The 17,502-nt window shown below is 34.7% G+C and overlaps 1 protein-coding gene and 2 long non-coding RNA genes across 5 annotated transcripts in view; 2 read left to right on the plus strand and 1 right to left on the minus strand.

Moving 5' to 3' along the window:
• Positions 1-17,502, plus strand: part of LOC141376673 (uncharacterized) — a 208,799-nt gene that overhangs the window by 132,331 nt on the left and 58,966 nt on the right. The gene's annotated exons all lie outside the window — the stretch shown is intronic.
• Positions 1-17,502, plus strand: part of pax7a (paired box 7a) — a 123,463-nt gene that overhangs the window by 60,460 nt on the left and 45,501 nt on the right. For all 3 annotated transcript variants that reach the window (XM_087271809.1, NM_131325.2, NM_131332.3), the window contains 2 exon segments: positions 7,337-7,502; positions 9,024-9,220. In XM_087271809.1, the coding sequence (XP_087127935.1) occupies positions 7,337-7,502; positions 9,024-9,220 (363 nt within the window).
• Positions 8,160-17,415, minus strand: LOC137490429 (uncharacterized). Its single transcript, XR_015503034.1, has 3 exons — positions 17,228-17,415; positions 17,013-17,153; positions 8,160-9,239 (listed from the first exon to the last, which is right to left on the minus strand). It is a non-coding gene; the product is annotated as an uncharacterized LOC137490429 (long non-coding RNA).

Consider the following 17,502-nt stretch of genomic DNA (forward strand, 5'->3'; position numbering starts at 1 on the left):
AGAGCTAAGGGTGTGTTTTTATCGATACATTGTTATAATATCTGCAAATATTTGCAGTTCTTTCCCACAGATGCACATGTATACCAATGGTTGATGAAGGAGCAATCCGGTTTCCCCATTTAAAAATGAACTATGATTATAAAACACATTACAATGCATGTTGCATTACTATATTAGACCATTCATGCACAGGATTAAACACAATGTTAAACCGTTTTTTTTCCTTCTGTGGAAGTCAATAGGTACAGGTAATTTATGGTAAATAAATAAATATTGCTAATGGGGCGAAGCAGTAGGTAGTGTTGTCATCTCACAGCAAGAAGTTCGCTTGTTTGAACCTCGGCTCAGTTAGTGTTTCTGTGTGGAGTTTGCATGTTCTCCCTGCGTTCGTGTGGGTTTCCTCCGGGTGCTCTGGTTTCCCCAACAGTCCAAAGACATGCGGTACAGGTGAATTGCGAAGAATAAATTGGCCCTAGTGTATGAGTGTGAATGAGTGTGTGTGGATGTTTCCCAGAGATGGGTTGCGACTGGAAGGGCATCCGCTGCGTAAAAACATGCTGGATAAGTTGGTGGTTCATTCTGCTGTGGCGACCCCGGATTAATAAAGGGACTACGTTGAAAAGAAAATGAATGAATGAATGAATATTGCTAATGAATTAGTTTCATAGAATCATTTCTTTGTCTTCTTTTTAAATTTGGGTTGTGTGGGTAATACTACACCACTTTTTTAGGACTACACCACTGAGTAGGACACATTTTTATTTGCTGTTTGATTTACATTGTTAAAAAAAAAATCATGCTGTGATGCAGAAATCTTACATGCGTCAAACATTTTATCACTAATAATGTGTCTATTTATGTTTTGTTTTCAGTTATTTACTTATTTTGTTTTGCTTACCGTGTTTTCTGATTCATGGAATGAATCAGCTTCCAGAAATGATCAGATGTGCTCCAACATTAGGCATGTTCAAATCAAGACTGAAAACACATCTGTTCAGCTGTGCCTTTACTGAAGGAGCACTGTGCTGCGTCCGACACATCGCACTATGTTTTTCTCTTCTTCTTCATTCTTTTATATCACATTTTACCAGTTTTTATCTTCTTTTTTTTTACTCATTTTTATTATTTGTTTATATTTTTGTTTCACTTGTTTCTTTTATTCTTGTTTATGTAAAGCACTTTGAATTGCCACTGTGTTTGAAATGTGCTATATAAATAAACTTGCCTTGCTTTGCCTTGCCTTGAATTTCTCAGTATTTAGAATTTTTAAACCATCAAATTCCTGATTTTCTAATAGTTATATCACAGCTAGGAATGTCCCGATCAGGTTGTTTTTGCCCTCGAGTCATTTGATTTTGAGTATCTACCGATACAGAAACCTGATCCGATGCTTCTATAATACATAAAAAAAGAATAAAGAAGAGCGAAGAAATAGATTCAGGATGTTCCTTAATTTTTATTTAATTCACCTTATTTTAACATTCAACAGCTCTGTTAACAAACAGAGCACTTCTGTGAAATCAGAACACCCAGAGGAAACCTACGCCAACATGAGCATACAAACTCCACTCAGAAATGCCAACTGGATCAGCCGAGACTCGAACCAGCGACCTTCTTGCTGTAAGGCAGCAGTGCTAACCACTGAGCCACCATGTTGCCAAGAGCTTATTTATTCAGCTTTTATTTAAAATGACGCTTTTGAATGATTTTAACATCCAGGGTCTCATTTCATCCATGAGTGTTGGTATGGGTTTCCACCAGGAGCTCCAGTTTCCCTCACAGTCCAAACACATGCGCTATAGGGGAATTGAATAAGCAAAATTGGCTGTAGTGTATGTGGGTGTGTCTGTGAATGTGTATGGATGTTTCCCAGTACTGGGTTGCGTCTGGAAGGGCATCCGCCGCATAAAACATGCTGTCATAGTTGGCAGTTCATTCCGCTGTGGTGACCTCTGATAAGTAAGAGACTAAGCTGAAGGAAAATGAATGAATGAATGAATGAAATAACTCAAGTAAACAGGCCATGGTGCTACGAATGCTAAAACCGTCCTCACTAAATCTCCACTTTGTGGTAGAAGAAAGAAGGTAGAGGCCTTCAGGATGAAAGCAAGAAAGGGTTGGACAGAGGTCAAAGGTCAGGAGGCACAGCCGAAAAGGACACTTTCTCTCTTTGTGGGGGAAGTAGACTAATTCTGCAATTCTCATAAACCGAGTGTTCGATTTCCAGAGATGCATTCAAATCCCGGCACATGCATTACTAGAGCTTCTTCAGCACCATCCTTTATCTGTCTGGAACACCAGGGTTAAACTCAAGACAGACGGAGGTGGTGGGGGGAAGCGTCTCCTGCTAAACCCTTTGAGCGGATGACGGTCATGTGGGTTTTTTTTACTTTCTGAGGGCGTAAGAAAGAGCGATTGGAGTCTGACGCATGACAGATGGGTAAGAGTCATCTTTAGTTGCATCAAACGTTGGCGAGCCATTGAAGTCATCTGAATGAGATGCTAGCTGTTAGCGGCCTGACAGTTTTGCACTTGGACAATGTAAGCAGCGCTTTGTAAGAAAGAGCCAGTGTGTTTTGTAGAGTGTGTCTGCGGTGTCGTCGCATCAGAATAGAGTGTGTCGTTGTGTGCGTACCATGAAAGTGGAGCTCTTAAAGGCACGTTTAAAAAGGGACGCCCACTCTTTGTGGACACTTTTCAGCCTGGCGTATTGAGAGGCCTTTGTCCCCACCTTTCATCTGGACGCACAATGGACGGGCCCGTTTTAAACACAACGCTAGATGAACTGCACTGACAGTGTATTAAACGCGGATGAATTGCCAGTGCATGGCATAGATCAATGTCCTCCAACCTTTCACATACGCAGGGCTCCGCTTCTTGTTCCTGTGAAACAGAGCGGGCCGCTTTCAGAGGCGCTAATTATATTCATGTTTTGATGGAGGAGAAGCTGCACATTTAAAATGTGCAAATTGTCCTCATTTTTAGACAACGTGATTGACTGATGGACTGAAGTCGGCCTGGTTTGAATGGAAGTTTGTTTTGGTTGGAATTAAAGTAAAAATTTGAGTTTTTTCAGTCTTTAAATGTGCATGTTTACATGATCATGGAGTAATGTAAATGCTCAGAGTTTGTGGTGCTTTAAAACATTGTTTTTGTTTTTTTTATAGCACCAATGCATAAGCAAACCCCTCCAACTTTCATCTGAAATAAAAAAGAAGGCAGAAATTGTGTTTTTTTTTTTTGGTTCTAGGAAAAAAACAAAAAGCACTTCACCCTTTATCCTTTTGTAGTATTATGATAGGCCTGACTTTTTAAACACCAACATGTAATACACAGTTGAAGTCAGATATATTAGCCCCCCTGAATTATCCGCCCCCCTGTTTATACAGAGAGCAGATTTTTTTCAGCACATTTCTAAACATAATAGTTTTAATAACTCATTTCCAATAACTGGTTTATTTTATCTTTGCCCTGATGACAGTAAATAATATTTGACTAGACATTTTTCAAGACGCTTCCATACAGCTTAAAGGGCACCTACACTGAAAAAAGTGTTGCATGCAAAACTGTTGTAAACAATTTATTTGTGTTGAATTTAAACAAACAAGTTAAGTTTGATAATGTTCAACTTAATTTGTTTGTTTAAATTCAGCCCAAATAAATTGTTTACAACCACTTAACGTAAAAAAATTTAGTAAATCCAAGGAATCATCTTTGAATATTTTTTTTCAGTGTAAGGTGAAAAATCTACTTTTCAATCGGTTTGGACAGACATGGGTGTATTGGGGTGATATACACACACACAGTCCTTTTTTTTTTTCAATTTAACAACAAAAAAAGGTGGACCAGTTGGAGCGGTTTTCAGAGCGACCGCAACTTGACGTAGGAGTGCGGTCCCCCCTGCCCACCAATATTGATGGACAGGCTTATCACCACATACCTTTAGTTTGTTGTTTCACGTCCGCCATTTTCAGCGTGTGAATCAAAGCGATGTCACAAAAGGAACACTCTTGCTCTATTTTTAGATGTAAGGCTCATTGAGCTCAACACAAGATCAATTTTCTCCACATTATCGCTTTAATCTGAATTATTGTTTGTACCTTTTGGTAGGTTTGCAAACATGTATGTACTTTTCATTGCGTCTACCTTAAACTACAGCCGGTCGCATCACAGAAGCTCCCTGTGATCTTAACTAGGTGCAGCTGGAAAAGTGCAAGTGCGTTGCCTCATGTGCGCGTCTCTCCATGAAATAACATAAAATATGCACGGTGCCATGCATTTCGGAGTTCTGGGCATTGGTTTCTGTCGGGGTGCACGCGGTGACGCTTCGGCGGCTTATTTTAAAGCTTTATTTATTAGCAAAACATTTATTTTGCATTCTACTATTCTTTTATTTTTCAACATTTTTTAAATAAAAAAACTGTAAGATTGTGCATGTTTATATTTATAATAATAATAAAATATTTTAATATTTTTTATAACACTGCATAGTATTTGAAAGAAAATGAATAAATGAATATATTATATTATAATTTCTATCAGCATTTTATAAAAAATATAATTTTATTTAAATTTAATTAAATTTAAAACAAACTATGTTATATGATTGTATTTATTTTATTTTATTTTATTTTAAACAAAGAGGTTTAAAGAGAACCACAGGTCAACAGGGATATTGCGAAAGAGCATCTTCTGCTTTAAAGTGGCTGACTGAGTATCTACTATTAAATATGTACAATTAAAAAATATACAGACAAATGTAAAATACAGTAAAACACCCTAAATCTGTTGAAGCGCGTTGATCAGATGGCGGTTGAGTTTGCAGCTGGATATTATTGGGAGGTCGCTGACAGAAACAGTGAACTGCTCGGTCAGAGCGCGTCTGAAGCTATGCAAGTTTATTTTTCAGTCTTCTATGGCAGAAACACTATGCATTGAGCCTTGCTAGATTCTCCTGTATGGGCCCACATCCGTTAAAAAACACTTACAGGACATTCATTTGGACAACTATGCGGATATATGAAATAGTTCACACAAAAACACACAAAGAGAAACTTTCAGTATATGCATAGTTTGTGAATGAACAGACTGCGCTTACTAGTTGCAGACGCAATCATGAGGCTGTGCCGAGTTTGAAGTAATCAACCAGAGAACAGGAGAAAGTGCATAACTTCAATCATTTTAATACAGCATATTAATATGAGATCCAAAAATAATAGTATAATATTAAGAGTTCATTTTAATCTTGCAGCCCACCTGCAAGATCGCTGAAGCCCACTAGTAGTCCACCGGTTGAGAATCCCACTGTTAGACAACACTTCTGAAGTAAAAGTCCGCTAGACTGTCTTGAAAGTGTCCGACAGGTAGATAAACATACTCAAGATGTCTGCGGAGGAGATGTGTGGCCTACCTCTGACCTGTTCATGACCTCTCGTCTCTGATGGCAGCTCAAAGCGGCCTGTTTATACAGATCACAGCTTTAGCCACTTAACTAGAACAACAGGGACCTCGCCGTCAGCTAAGAGCCAGTTTCCCATGAGGACGCACTCGCTGCCACACACAAGCCCGTCAACCTGTCTGCGCGTTGTGTGGATAGAGAAATATTGGTCTTTGCACAATTGTCATAATTTCTTTAATTATTCAAATAATGGCTTTAAAAGGGGTTTAAAAGCATACCTTAATGTTTCAGTTTCTTCCTATTGTGTGTGTGTGTGTGTTTGTGTAAGTCTTAGCGGTAGCTGATTTTAACATAGAGTTAAAGTCCAAACATTAATCCCTACTTTCTGTTCAACGGAGAGAAGATTTCAACACATTTCTAAACATAATAGTTTTAATAACTGCTTTCTTTTGTCTTTGCCATGATGATAGCACATAATATTTGACTAGATATTTTTCAAGATGCTAGTATTCAGCTTAAAGTGACATTTAAAGGCTTAACTAGGTTAATTAGGTTAGCTACAGTGGTTTGTTCTGTAGACAATACACTCTCAGAAAAAAAAATACAAAATTGTACCTTTTAGGGTACAAATGGCCCGTCACTGGGGTGGTACCCTAAAGGGTACCAATTTGTACCTCTGTTTAGAGGTACAAAAATGTACCTTCTACATTTGTACCATTTAAGGGACAATTTTGTACCCCCAAGAAAGGTAAGAAAATGTACCTTATTATATTATATAGCATTTTCAGGGTACTGACCCAGGCATTTTGATCCTTGGTGACTGCATGCACAAATAAAATATTTTGGTTCGCATGCAGCATTAAAAATGTGGTTCTGAAATAGGTTTAATTTGATTAGATTTTTTTCTGCTTTTCACATCCGCATAATGCATTTTGTGAGTAGAACATAGCCATTGCTTAACCGGAACTGAGTGAGCCCTATTGAATAGAACACGGAAGTAGGCGTGCAAGTAGTGGATTCTTAAAGAGACAGCAGCATAACTGCATGATCCTTATTCTACACCCCATTTAGGGTCTTAAACGTTAAGCAAAGACCAGTATTTACATTTTTAATTATTAAAATTACATGTAATTCTACATTAAATTGTAAATATTTTTTGAGAAAAAATTGCATTTGAATACATGAAAAAAATTAATTATTAAAGTATTTTATTCAATGAATTTCTTAACTTAATATTTTTAAATTATGTATTTTAGTATTAATGTTTAGTATTAATTAATTAAAATTTAGTGTTAGGTGTCTTGATCTTATGAGCTGAGGGTACAATTTTGTTCCTATAAGGAAACAAAATATATAATTGTACCTTTAAAGGTGCCAAAATGGTCCTTTAGAGTACAATTTTGTACCCAAATGTGCTATAAAAGGTAAAAAAGTGTACCTTTCATACCTAAATCTGGACGTTTGTACCTTTATGGCCCATTTGAGTACAAAATTGTACCCTAAGGACCAATTTGGGACCTTTAAAGGTACAATTATATATTTTGTTCCCTCTAGGAACAAAATTGTACCCTCATTGTCCATTTTTTTTGAGAGTGTAGAAGCAAATATTGCTTAAGGAGGCTAATATTATTGACTTTAAAATGGTTTAAAAAAAATTTTTAACTGTTTTTATTCTAGCTGAAATAAAACAAATAAAACTTTCTCCAGAAGAAAAAAACTATAATGGGAAATACTGTGTAAAATTCCTGGCTCTATTCAACATCATTTGGGATATATTTTAAAACCAAAAAATAAAATTGATTTTGACTTTAACTGTAGACTTTCTTTGCTGTATTTTTATCATGTTACTCTTATAGCACTTTGAGATTTTACTTAAAATGTAAAGTTCTTTATAAATCAAATGTATTTATTATTTCTATTGTCTTATTTTTTTATTAGGTCTGGTTTAGCAACAGAAGAGCAAGGTGGCGCAAACAAGCCGGAGCGAATCAGCTGGCAGCTTTCAACCACTTGTTGCCTGGAGGGTTTCCACCCACCGGAATGCCAACTTTACCCACCTATCAGCTTCCAGAGTCAACGTATCCCAGCACCACTCTCTCACAAGGTAATGTCTAATAATCAATTCACTTTTATAGTAGCAAATCAACTTTTAAACAATTTTCTTTTTTTGCAAGGACAAAAGTGACTAAATAATTGTTGAAAATGTTCCCAAATTTTTTTTTAAAGGAATTTTATATTTCTTTTGGGTTTATAGTCATAAAATAATCCTGAAAAACAAGAAATGTTTCTTGATCATAAAATCAGTTATGATTTCTGAAGGATCATCTGACAGTGAAGACTGGAGTAATGATGGCTTTGCAGGAATATAATATAATATAATATAATATAATATAATATAATATAATATAATATAATATAATATAATATAATATAATATAATATAATATAATAATATAATATAATATAATATAATATAATATAATATAATATACAGTTTAACAGTGACTTATTGACATTTTAGAAGTTTTAAAAAGAAATATTATATAGAGAAATAAGTCAGTAAAAAAGCAAATGTATTACAAGGTTTTGTAGAGTAATATATAACACCACATCCAGACAAAGTCACTGCAAACTTTAAAAATTGTTCATAAAAGTGAAATTTTCCAACTTTTCATGTATAAAAGCTGTCGGAAGAAAGATCCCAAGTCCCATGATGCAATTTAAAAGCACAAATAAGTGAGAACAATAAAAACACGAAACACAAAATTCGAAATACTGCTTATTTACAGTGTAGTACAAGTAGTAATCTAGTGGATTGAACATGAAACAATTAAATTATCCCTAAAAATCTCAAGAATTGTGTTGTTTCAACTCATTTTAGGTAAGTAGTTTGAACTAGCAGTAAATTTAGTGTATGCTTATGATATTAAATGCTTCATATTTGAATGAACCACCCCTTTAAAATAAAGTAACAAAAACAATTGTTGTCATTACTTTTTGCCTTATTATTTTTACAGTGCAGTCCAATATGGCATCATCACAGTACATTCTACATTGTAAACATTATCTGTCGATTAACAGCTGAATTGTATAATGGGATGTCGACCTCTGCTCTGTCGATTTTTGAGATGTTCAAGATTCAACTCTACAGTTTAACAGTGACTTATTGACATTTTACAAGTTTTAAAAAGAAATAATATATAGAGAAATAAGTCTGTAAAATAACAGCAAATGTTGTACAAGGTTTTTGTAGGGTAATATACAACACCAAATCCAGACAATAGAGCACTGCAAACTTTTAAAAATGTTCATAAAAGTCTCATTTTCCAACTTTTCATGTATAAAAGCTGTCGGAAGAAAGATCAAAGTCCCATGATGCAATTCAAAAGCACAAATAAATGAAAACGATAAAAACATGAAACACAAAATTCGAAAAACTGCTTATTTAAAGTGTAGTACAAGTAGTAATCTAGTGGATTGAACATGAAACAATTAAGTTGTCCCTAAAAATCTCAAGAACTGTGTAGTTTCAGCTCATTTTAGATAAGTAGTTTGAACTAGCAGTAAATTAAGTGTATGCTTATGATATTAAATGCCGTATTTTGTGTATGTGTTTGTGTGTCAGACGGCAGCAGTACGTTGCACCGGCCGCAGCCTCTTCCTCCCTCCTCCATGCATCAGGGCGGGCTCTCGGCTGACAGCGGCTCCGCCTACGGCCTCTCCTCCAACCGCCACACCTTCTCCAGCTATTCAGAAACCTTCATGAGCCCGACCGCTTCCAGCAACCACATGAATCCCGTGAGCAACGGCCTCTCGCCACAGGTTAGTGCCGCGGAGGCCTCTTTCCAATGAAAGAATGATGAAAAACGCTGAATGAACAACAGCACGCTTCACAGATCAAGAGCACTGGAGAATTAAGCTAGCAGCAGCTTCTACACTATAAAAAATGCTGGGTTTATACAAATTCCTGCATGTTGTCCCAACACAAATCCGTTAAGTTACCTTAAATGGTATCACAAATTTAAGTGTATTAAACATAAAACAATTAAGTTTGGAAAATATTGTAGTTTATTGATGTTAGTTTTGGAAAAGCCAGCTAGTAAAGCATTGCACTAGTTTAAGCGGGTAAAAAATGAAAGTATTGATTAGTTTTTCTGCCACAGAAAAGACAGCATGAGGCAGATTAGTGAAATGTTTTTGAAATAAAAAAATCTCTGTGGACTTTGAAAAGTCTTTACAGTGGACAGCATGTGGTGATTAAATGTAAAAAATTTCTGTCAAATATTACCCCTAAGTTCTTTAGTTTGGCCTGGACCTCCACCGCAGAGCCATCTAGGTTAATGTTTGGAGGTTTAGTTTTACTTAGTTGATTGGAAGAACCAATCAACATCTGTCTTGATGAACCTCTGTCTTTTTCGTGTTCAAGCACAGAAGATTTTGGGACATTCATTTTTTATCTCTAAAAAACAATGTTCCAAATGTGTAACAGTGGACAGATAACCAGGTTTGGTGTGAATGTAAATCTGCGTGTCATCAGCGTACTTTAAACCTTGGCATCCCAGGAGATGACCAAGAGGTGTAATGTACATGGAAAAAAGTAGGGGGCTTAAAATCGATCCTTGGGGTATACCCAATTTGACTGGACCGGTGTTAGATTTAAGCCCTCCCTTTAAGTTGAAGAGCTTCTCTATTTTAATAAGAAAGAAAAAAAAACAAGTTCTGAATAAGCCAGGTCATAAAAAGTAATGCAAAAAAGCAACTTAAGTAATGCATTACTTACCATAAAAAGTAGCGCAACTACTTTCACTTTCAAAAGTAACTTTCCCCAACTCTGAATATTAGCAACCATTGTTTTTTATGCTTTTGAATTGTGTTAGGTGATCTTATGATGTTAAAACCTTGGGAAAAAGTGACTTTTATTGATCTTTTTTTATTGTTTGAAGTGACAAATTGTCTGAGAAGATGTACATTATTGTACAAAAATCTGGTAATAAACTCTCAGTTATTTATTTATTTATTTTTTTGCTGTATGACTTTATTCTATATATATATATATATATATATATATATATATATATATATATATATATATATGTATGTATATATGTATGTATATATATATATATGTATGTATATATATATATATATATATATATATATATATATATATATATATATATATATATATATATATGTATGTATAATTTCCTATAATAATATTAATATTTTGTATAGCCCCTTTAAAAGCTACACAAAATATTATTATTATTATTATAGGAAATTACACACACATATATATATATATATATATATATATATATATATATATATATATATATATATATATATATATATATGTATAATTTCCTATAATAATAATAATATTTTGTATAGCCCCTTTAAAAGCTACTTTTTCAAAGTGCTAAAAGACACAATATATTGTTATAGACCACTAAAATGTCAATAAAAGTCACTTTCAAAGACTTCAAAATTGAGTTTTCAACATCAGAGCAGAGATCAATATCCCATAATGGAATTCATCACCACCACAGAAAACATCTGTAAATCACACACAAATTTTTTTTTTTTACAGATTAGGCTTTTTTATTGCACCCAAATTAAACCTAAAATTTAAGTTAACATAAAAAATTCCCAAATTTGGAGCACTTGCTTTATGGATGAAATTTTTGTTACAGTCATTTCTAAAATAATAATAAAATAAATCAGCATCACATGGTTTTATTGAAGTAAATAAAACTAAAACAAACATTTATTTTACTTAATTTTTGATCTTATATTATTACATTATTTAATTTTGTTAAGATTTTGTTTGATTTTATTCCATCTGGAATGGATTGGATGATCAAATGTGTCCTGCAAATAATTACTTTTTGCTTCAGGAGAAACACTAATTTAGGATATGAAGTCAAGATTTTATTTTGGCTTTTTGGATATTTGCACCTATCCAAGCTCAAAATCACTTCATTTTGATATTTTTTGTCATAAAAAAGACATTTTGCTTAAATGTTTTGATATTTGTAACTGAAATAAAGAGGAGAAAGAACATTAGGTAACACTTTATTTTGATGGTCCATTTGAGTATTAGTAGACTGTCTGCTTAATATCTGCTGATACTGCTCCTTCAACACACATTTCACTGACTATAAGAAACTTTGCAAGTACATGTCAACTTACACTAACCCCAACCTAACAGTCTATTTATAATCTCATGAGACTAAGTTGGCATGTAGATGTAACTTAATGTAACTTAAATTCAGCAAACTGATCATCAAAATAAAGCCTGACCAAACATTATACTTAGCCATGTCAATAACTATTTTCTGTAGCTATTGGATAACGTTATGCAAAAGCCTGACATTATAAAAAGGAAGTAAATGCAGTGGTGTATGTGCTGAATTCACAAAATATACTTCTAATATTTTCTTTCAAGAAGAAATACTTGCTGATTGTGTCAGTTTTAAGCTGTTTGCATGTTGAGTAAAGCATGAATACGTATTTTAGTAAGCAAGGTGCTTTGTTTATGTGGATCTCTTGATGTTCATAACTATGATTGGTGATTTTAGTTGTATTTTTCATTGTGTCCCCGACAATAAGCATTCAGGGTGACTTTCTCCAGAAATAAATACCCAGCATTACAAAAATAATGCATATTGATGCAAATCGCATGTAAGGAGTGAATTAAACACAATTATCCATCAATACTGGGCAGTCTTGCCGACCCTCACCAACAAGATGTGGCTAACAAGCATAAAATAAGATTGAAATGGTGTGTAAAGAGTTGAAAATGAATTTCAATGCTGCATTTGTCCGCAATTACCCTTTCGTTCACACATGTTTTATTGGGGGTTTCCTTTTCTCTCCCCTGCTCTCTCAAAGCAGATTGAGAAACATTCTTCTGTATTACCCTCTTTTTTTTCCCAGAGAAGAAAGAATTAAGGATTTGGTGACAAAAAAGAGCTTTTCCCCTCGTAACTACAACGTCGGAAGGATAACATGGGCGTCTTACAGTGAGAGAGATTGTTAATCGTGGCACAGGGGCTTTGAGCACTAATGCCTTCGCTCCAAACCTCTGTAAATACCAGCAGACATGGAGGTCTTTTTTTTCTATTAATGGGAGCGTTTAACTCTGGTGACGGAGACGCTTGCCTCTTGTTTCCCTCTCAGCTGCGCTAAAGCACTTACTCTCAAATGAACAGTTACTGTTTCCCGCAGATCTGTAGAAATGCTGTATTTCTCTATATTACTACTCAATGGTAATTTATGAATATATATATATATATATATATATATATATATATATATATATATATATATATATATATATATATATATATATATATATATATATATTTATTTATTTATTTATTTAAAAGGACATCAATGTGTGGATTTGCATTTTTTGATTTGCATTTTTGACATGTTTTTTTATTGGCATAAATGTCTACATATATATATATATATATATATATATATATATATATATATATATATATATATATATATATATATATATATATAGAAATTATTAATCCTCCTGTGAATCTTTTATCAAATATTTCCCAAATGATGTTTAATAGAGCAAGGAATTTCTCACAGTATTTCCTATAATATTGTTTCTTCTGGAGAGAGTCTGATTTTTTTTTTTTATTTCGGCTAGAATAAAAGATGATTATATTATAATACATTTTGTGTCTTTATTTTGGTGGTCAAAAGTGCATCAACGTGTGGATGTCAAATAGACATCAAAGTTTTGACCCTCAAAATCGATACACTTTTTTGACATGGTTTTTTCACATCATTGTCAATTTGATGTCATTTGGGCATCAAGGTATTTACTAGTGATACAAAATCCAGTGTAAATTTGTAGTTGAAGCTTTCAGATTATTATATTTTTTATATATTTTGTGTTGTTATTTTGTTGGTCAAAATTGCATCAATGTGTGGATGTTAAATATATGTCAAGGTTTTGACCTCCAATTGGTTAGCATTTTTGACCAGTTTTTTCATAGAAGTGTAAATTTGATGTCATTTGGACATCAAGGTATTTTGTAGTGATTCAAAATCCAGTGTAAATGTGTAATTTGTAATTGAAGCTTTCAGAAGATTATATATATATATATATATATATATATATATATATATATATATATATATATATATATATATATATGGTTTTTTTGTCGTTATTTTGATGGTCAAAAAGGTCAATATATATGTATGTATGTATGTATGTTTGTATATATATATATATATATATATATATATATATATATATATAAAATTTTTTTTTTTTTTTTTTTTTTTTGTCGTTATTTTGGTGGTAAAAAGGGCATCAAGTGTGGATGTCAAATAGATGTCAAGGTTTTTTCACATCAAATCAGCATTTTTGACCTGTTTTTTGACATTAGTGCCAAGGTGTTTACTAGTGATACAAAACCCAGTGTAAATTTGTAATTTGTAATTGAAGCTTTCAGATTATTGTTATAATACGTTTTGTGTTGTTATTTGGGTGGTCAAAAGTGCATCAACGTGTAGATGTCAAATAGACGTCCAAGTTTTGACCCTCAAAATCGATTCGCTTTTTTGAAATGGTTTTTCGGCATCAGTGTCAATTTGATGTCATTTGGACATCAGGGTATTTTAAAGTAAAACAAAATCCAGTATAAATTTGGAATTATGAATTGAAGTTTTCAGATGACTAATATTTTGTGTGGTTAAAAGGGCATCAATGTGTGGATGTCAAATAGATGTCAGGGTTTTGACCTCAAACTGATTTGCATTTTTGACCTGTTTTTTTTTTTTTGGCATCATTGTCAATTTGATGTTGTTTTGACTTCAAGGTATTTTTTAATAATACAAAACCCAGTGTAAATTTGTCATTTGAAATGAAGGCTGTCAGATGATTATATTATAATACTTTTTGTATGACTATTCCGTGGTCAAAATGGCATCAATGTGTGGATGTCAAATAGATGTCAAGGTTTTAACATCAAATCGATTGCATTTTTGCCATGTTTTTGTGAATGTGAGAGTGCATGGGTGTTTCCCAGTACTGGGTTGCAGTTGGAAGGGCATCTGCTGCATAAAACATACGCTGGATAAGTTGGCGGTTCATTCTGCTGTGGAGACCCCCGGTTAATAAAGTGGCAAGGCTGAAAAGAAAATGAATGAATGACATGTCTTTTTTGACATCAATGTCAATCTGATGTCATTTTGGCATCAAGGTGCCCACTGAGAATAGAAAGAAAGTGGATCTTTTTACTGCCGCTGACAGTCATCAGATGTCACCTTGCCTCCTGTGACAAAAAAGCCTATTTCAAACACACAAGAAAGTGATTTTTATTTCTCAGATGAAAGATAACTCCTTATATTGGAAGTTTGCAGACAACACCTGTCTGGCGGAGATAGGCGCATGTGTTCGGACGAGAGACCTATTTCTCCTATTTCTGCTTCTGATGGGCCACCGGTTGACCAAAATGTGTCTGTAAATGGGTTGTGTTGGCCGAGTGGCAGGCGGTAATGGACTCCTGCTGATCTCAGCACAGGTGTTGGTGTAACCCATCCCGACAGCATGCATTTTCCCATTACAGCCAGTAGAAAAGCCATCCAGTAGTGGTTGTTGTTGTCGTAGGTGTTGATTATAAGTTTAGCTGGCCTGGGAGTGCTGCAGCGTCAGATGGAGTCTATTAGGAATTTGGCTGGTATGTTTTTGGGTTAGGGTGAGCCGTATCGCACCATTTCATTTTGTCGCACAGCAGGTGTTGGATAAGGACACAACCTCTGGGAGATGACACTCTTTTTCCTTTCCTTTGGTTAGAAGACATGCGCAAATATGTGAGCAACTTTCCGTACTGTTTATTTAACACTCATTATCTAGTTATATATTTTGTTTCGATGACCCTTCAATGATCCATACTGATATGGATAATATGCCTCAATGTTCTGTAACCAAGCAGAAAATCTCTAATTGATGTTATCTAGAGAAAATAAGGCAGAGGTTTCCTGCTTCTCTGTGGATGGGGGTAAACAGAAAACACCAGCGCCAGGGATCAGCTCCACTGACCTGAATGTATGTCAGGTGATTGCGCCTTTCGAAATGTTGTTTTGTTTTTGTTTTTGGCAAAAAGAGTGGTCCCGGGAATGTGTTTTTAGCAGAGGTGTTTGAGTTGGATTCCTCGGCACTGACTGACAGGGACACCTGCTGGGAAAGAGGAAAACAACAGCCCTGCACTTTTAAAATAATAATAATAATAATAATAATAATAATAATAATTTTTAATTATTATTATTATTTTTTATTATTATTATTGTTGTTGTTATTATTATTATTTGCTATTATTATTGTTATTATTATTATTTTTTGTTATTACCATTATTATATTTTAATATTATTTATTTTTATTTCTTTTTTATAATAAAAAGAATGTCTATTATATAATCTTGTATGTACACATAGGGCTTACACAGTTGAAGTCAGAATTATTAGCCACATGTGATTTTTTTTTATTTATTTTTTTAATATTCCCCAAATAATTTTTAAGAGAGCAAGGAAATTTTCATAGTATGTCTGATAATATTTTTTCTTCTGGAGAAAGTATTATTTTTTTATTTCGGCTAGAATGAAAGCAGTTTTGAATTTTTTAATCACCATTTTAAGGTCAAAATTATTAGCCCCTTTGAGCTATTTTTTTTTTTTTTTTTGATAGAACAAACCATCATTAAACAATTGCTTGCCTAATTACCTTAACCTGCCTAGTTTACTTAATTAACCGAGTTAAGCCTTTAAGTGTCACTTTAAGCTGTATAGAAGTGTCTTGAAAAATATTATTTATTTATTATTTTTATGTTCTTGGTCAAATATTATTTACTGTCATCATGGCAAAGATAAAACAAATGAATTATTAGATATAAGTTAAAACTATTATGATTAGAAATGTGTTCAAAAATCTTAGTGGATATAAAGAAGCCATACAGGATAACTATATGGCCTGTATATGCACATATATACACCTCAATGTTGCCGAAATAGCATATGCAGCATATATATTGTCATATATGTGCATATAATGCATATAGGTTTCATATATGCGCATATATCCTCATATAGGTTCTTTCCATGTGGCTTGTGCATGGTATTAAGTCAATGCTGCAAAGGGCATTGTAATTAGATCAAACTGTAAGCATATAAATTTAGTGCGCGTGAGTGCGCGTGAGTGCGCGTGTATAATCATACATTGGTACATGATTGAATGGAGTGATACTTTGACTTACAGATTGGCCAGAATTGTGAAACTTTAATTCTTGTGCTTGGTTTTACTTTTTTAAGTGCACAGATGGGAAATGTTGCATTTTAATGTGATCCAACTGTAAGTATAATTTAGTGCGTGTATCTACAGAAGCAGAAGTGTGCGTGCGTTCGTGTGTGTGCGTGAGTGAGAGTCGTGGGAGTGTGTTTATGCGCTGGAATGAGGCCGTGCTCACGGAGGGACGGAGGACAGATGAGCGCGTCAGGCAGGCAGCGCGCGCGCGAGCGAGAGCGAGCACGGTTGAGTCTCGCCACCGGAGGGATCAGAGAAAGAAAACCGGCGCTCACCCGAGCCTCCCTTTGATCCCTGTCCCCGGGCCTGCTCGCCTGCACCGCACCGCTAACACCAGCCCTCGCCAAGCGCTGCTCGCGACTGTCAGACAGAGATAAGCGCGCAGAAGCCTCAACCCTCTCCCTCTTCCATTAGTCCTTCGCGAAAAAAGGGGATGAATTACGTTTAAGAGCCCTGTGCTGGCGTCGACTAAAAAGGGAAAGAAACCTACCTCAGAAATTTCAAGTGCTCGCCTCTCTCGCCGTCTCCCGCGCCTCGCAGTTTTGACAAGACATTAGGCACGTGAATATCAATGAGCCGCGGAGACGCATGTAGTCCCACACATTATTAAAAAAACTTGCGCATTAAGCCGCAGACTGGGCACCGTGTCAGCTGGCACGCGCTCCCGACTAGCGAATCAAAGCGGATGAGCGCGCGCCATTCATCCGCACCCGCGCGCTCGCGCCCGAGAGGGGGGAATTGATACTTAATAATTAGAAGCCATAT

The sequence above is a fragment of the Danio rerio genome, chromosome 11, assembly GCF_052040795.2.
Source record: "Danio rerio strain M-AB ecotype USA chromosome 11, GRCz13ab, whole genome shotgun sequence".
In the NCBI taxonomy this organism is placed as follows: Eukaryota; Metazoa; Chordata; class Actinopteri; order Cypriniformes; family Danionidae; genus Danio; species Danio rerio.